This window comes from Eurypyga helias, unplaced genomic scaffold, assembly GCF_000690775.1.
Source record: "Eurypyga helias isolate BGI_N326 unplaced genomic scaffold, ASM69077v1 scaffold12280, whole genome shotgun sequence".
Lineage (NCBI taxonomy): Eukaryota > Metazoa > Chordata > Aves > Eurypygiformes > Eurypygidae > Eurypyga > Eurypyga helias.
Genome location: NW_010227691.1, coordinates 89,137 through 93,519, shown reverse-complemented (window position 1 = coordinate 93,519; position 4,383 = coordinate 89,137). Strand labels below are relative to the sequence as shown.

The 4,383-nt window shown below is 34.6% G+C and overlaps 1 protein-coding gene across 1 annotated transcript in view; it reads right to left on the bottom strand.

Moving 5' to 3' along the window:
• Positions 1-3,918, bottom strand: part of LUM (lumican) — a 7,738-nt gene extending 3,820 nt beyond the window's left edge. Inside the window, 3 exon segments of the mRNA XM_010157169.1 lie at positions 1-2; positions 5-702; positions 3,803-3,918. The exon segment at positions 1-2 is cut by the window's left edge and continues 209 nt beyond it. Coding sequence (XP_010155471.1) covers positions 1-2; positions 5-682 — 680 coding nt within the window. The 5' untranslated portion in view covers positions 683-702; positions 3,803-3,918.
• Between the last annotated feature and the right edge of the window lie 465 nt (positions 3,919-4,383).

Below are 4,383 nucleotides of genomic sequence, written 5' to 3'. Positions count from 1 at the left end.
CAGCAGGAACATTGGAGATCTGGTTATTATCAAAATACAGCATGAGTAAGGAGTGAGGCAGTCCCGTTGGTAGCTTTGTAAGTCGATTGAAGCTTAAGTCAAGATACAAAAGAGAATCCAGGCCTTTAAAAGCCCCAGAAATAGAATCTGCTTTCAGCTGGTTGTTCTGGAGGTGAATGACAGTCAGATTCACTAGACCCTCAAGTGCACCGGGATTGACTTTTGTGATCTTGTTGTGACTTAATTGCAGGTCATCCAGAGTTTTGGGGAGTGGTCCAACAGCTTCAGTCAAATTGTTGTAGTTAATGTGAAGTTTCTTCAGATGCTTTAGTTTAGAGAAGACTCTTCCCTTGATTTTTGAATTTTCCAAACGGTTGTGATCTAGTATCAGCCACTGTAGTTCTGTTACATTATCAAACGTGTTCTCTTCGATGCCCTCAATCATATTGTTTCGAAGATAAAGGTATTTTATTCCACTTGGTACAATCGGAATGGTTTTCAGTTTCAGATTGTCACAATACATGGCAGTAGGGTAACTTAAAGGACAATTACATTCTGGGGCACAGACTGCTGCTGACGGCCCAAAAGGATCATAACCATAATCGTCTGCAGGACCATATTCATATTGGCAAAAAATGCCACTAATCAGCAACAGGAAGATGGGTAGGGAGTTTAAAGACATCTTTGCAATGTGTCTTGTCCCTGTATGGTGAAAGGGAATAAAAAATTATAACATTAATTTTTTCTCCTTTTTGGCAATACTTGAAATTTTACCACATAAAGATTATAATTAAAACCTAATTAATTTGTTTCCTGTTTAAATCTATGAATTAAGAAAAAAATTATTAGTTTGTTAGCATTGCATTGTTATTACTATAAACTTAAAATTCCTGTCTTCTTATAATCTGCCTTTGTAATGAAAAATTGCAGGCCATTCAGCTGTTGTAAATAAAAGATTCCTTATATCTTGCTGCATTCATTATGTCACAACAAGGATGATAAAGTCCAAGTGTTTTAAACTTGACACAGAGGAGTTTTCAGTTTTGCTTAAGGCCATGTCCAGAGGCAGTTCTGCCATTTAAATTCTATCAACCAATCCTAGTATACTGAATTGCCTCATATCTAAATAACATGTGGCAATTTGACTGAAGTTTGAAAGATCCAGGGAAGTTACAAACTGGGGGAAATGATCCGCTGTATAGTGTGTGGTTAAGATGCCTGTATCTTAAAATATCTTCTTGTGGATCATGTCCATTAAAACATGGTCCACTACGTTTCATATTAACCTAAAGAGAAAACTAATAGAAATATACAGCATATTCTCCTGGGTGTGTCAGACAACTGGCGCTGCATATGTGTGCACGAGTATATCTAATATGGATCTGCAGTGGATCTGAAGTGACTGAATTTCAGGTAGTTCAAATGGTTTTGCAAATTCTATATATAACAATGTGTTGATTACATTGTATGACCTTTCTAAAACAATAGAACAATAAAGCACTGCCTTCACATAGTTGGGCTTCCAGTTCATGTACATTCAGTGTCCTTGGGGATGTTTTGCTGTGAACCAATATGAGTGGTGTCACCTTACTTTTTAAGGGCATACCTTTATTATCAGATACTCCACAAAATGCTGATATGTGAATACTATTATTTGCTTTTATTTCTTACTACCTAGATAGATGTTGTGTTGGAAAAGTGGGTCTAGCACTACTGAAGACAGTGAGCTTACTTTTATTTTCACCAGTAAAAGACAAGGCTCAGTACTCAACCACTGTTCAGAGAGTGAGATGATTAAGAAAACCCTTAGAACATTCTTGTTCTCAAGTAATTACAGAAAGTATGTGAAGCCTGTAAACAGACCACCAGACATTGATCTCAGATCTGGGCAATCTTCCAACAGAGTAAGTTAGTCTTGCTATTGGCATTGTCTAGTGTTACACTGAGTACATACATAGTGTTAAAATGCAAGGCCATAGCTAAAAAATCTTCTCTAATTCCAAATTTTCTTTATTAACTTGATAAAAGCCACATCACATTCTCTTCAGCTAATAATCTCAACTAAAGTACTTCTAGGAAGGGCCTATTTTTCTCATGCACTATTGCATGAAGATTTTTTTTTAAATCTTCTCATGTTATCTCTAGTCACCCACAAAGTCCCTCTGTTAGATATTAAGCTGCTGTCCACTGAATAAGGAGGATGATTGCATATCTTTTCCGTGATGTTGTTCCTATCACATTTACCTAATTACAAAGCCTAGCATAGTGCAATCTATGAAATATGAGTTATCAGTGTAATTTCCTTTGTCTGTTCTTCATTATTGCATGAGAACATGCAAACTCAACCTTCAGTCCCCTGCTGGTATAAATAAGTACAGCTTCTCCAAAATAAAAGACTCTGCAGTTCACAATTCAGCTCAAAATCTGGTCCTGTTTAGGTACTAAACATTAAGGATGGAGGATAAACTGCTTCTGTATTCAAAGTATAAGACAGAGTGTAATGAATTTCTTGGACTACACTCTTTGGCCTTACAGTGACATTTTTACACACCTGCATAATTTTATAATCTTACAGATAAAGTAGCATAAACATCCTATATGAAATCCAAATTCTATTGTTCTTATAGTTTCAAATTATATTGGCAATGCTAAATTTTATTACTGATATAATAGGCTGACAGTTCTTTTAAATAACATAACATGTTTAACAGCTCAGCAGAATCCTGGAAGTAATTTTAAAAGTTAGATAGCAAGTGTTTTGAATTATTTTATCAACAACATTTTAAAATGTAGGTGACAATTCTGTAGTGCAAGGGCATATGAGAGTGTGTGTGAAATAAAATAGCACAGTAAAGTACATATGTAGTGTAGTGAACTTTTTTTATTCATCCATTTCCCATTCACGTATCTAAATGTTTCTCTGTCAGGAGTGTAAACGATAAATAAATTGTGTACACATGCTTGTTTGTTACATTGAACTATATGAATCCAAAAGATAAAATCAGAATACATACTTAGACATTTATAACATAAGCATTCTTGAACTAATTGTCTGTGTTTATTCTAACCAGTTATGTTTTAAAATACCTGTGAAAATATTTGTGAAGTTGCTCAGGCAACTTGCCAAAACATACTAAATGGCAAATCCACGATTTTGGAGAAATGCTTACTACAGTAGAGTAGACTAACTATTCAAGCTCTTTTGGAGCTGGTCTATACTACCTTAATTCTAACATTGTTGTAAAACAAAATAGATATAAGCTTATCATTCAATCAGCCTTAAGCTAATATACCTTAATTCTGCAATATGACATCTTAGTTTGCAAAAGGTTTAGTTTTTAAAAAGTTTCAATAGTATATTTAAAATGCTCTTTTAAATTAACTAAAAATTTAAAAATATCTATAATTTCCTGTCATTGTTTACTTGGTTAATTATTTAAATATTAGGATACCTTGTCTTTTTGTAAAATGAAGAAAAATGATTTAACAAATGGAGTCTGTGCAGCTCTTACTAGTAGATTATGAATGAATAAATAAGCAGTGAGCAGTCTTACAGATTTCTTTGTACTGTACATCAACACTTTTTTTGAAGTAGAATAAAACAGACTGTAAAAAGTGCAACAATGGTGCACAAAATATGTGAGGTTGTTTTAAGGAAACTGAGAAAGCAAATCCACTAAGCAACTGCTGATTTGTGTTCAATTTACAAATTGGCAAACTTATCCTGACATGTTTTCACATTCCCATTACAGCTACACTTAAATAGCTGAACATTACAGTTAAAACATGCAGCAGCACTTACCTTACTGCCTTGAAGCTGCTTTCCTTAATTCCCAGAGCAGATGCAACAGGGGACTGTATCGACCAATATATGCTGTAAACAGTGTCAGGAGGCAAAAGTTTGCCAGATCCTCTGTGTTACAAGAGAGGGGAAAAAAAAAACCCTAGTCACGCTGTTCTCTGAAGCTGCTATGTCATCATGGTGATCTTGTGGTGTGGCATGTACAACAATGCAGCTTTCTAATGAAATGCAGGTGGATGCCATATTTTGTACAAGGACAACCCATCTGTTATTCCTGGGGGATGAGAGAATGATCGGTGTTTCACAAACCTGAGAAAGATAAACCCCTAGCCTTAGCCTTATACAAGGAATTTTTTTTATTATTTTAAAGGGAAAACATTTTCAGTTGTAAAAGAAATTACAAACAGACTTTTCTTTTCAAACTTACTTTATACTCCTAGACATGAGCTAACAAATAACACTGAGATCTCAATGCTTCTGTGCTTCTTCAGCCAAATGACTCATTCATTTTTCTGCTTTTTTCTTTAACTATCTTATGTCCACAGTAAAATATCCTTAAAAAAGATTTAGCGTAAGGAGCA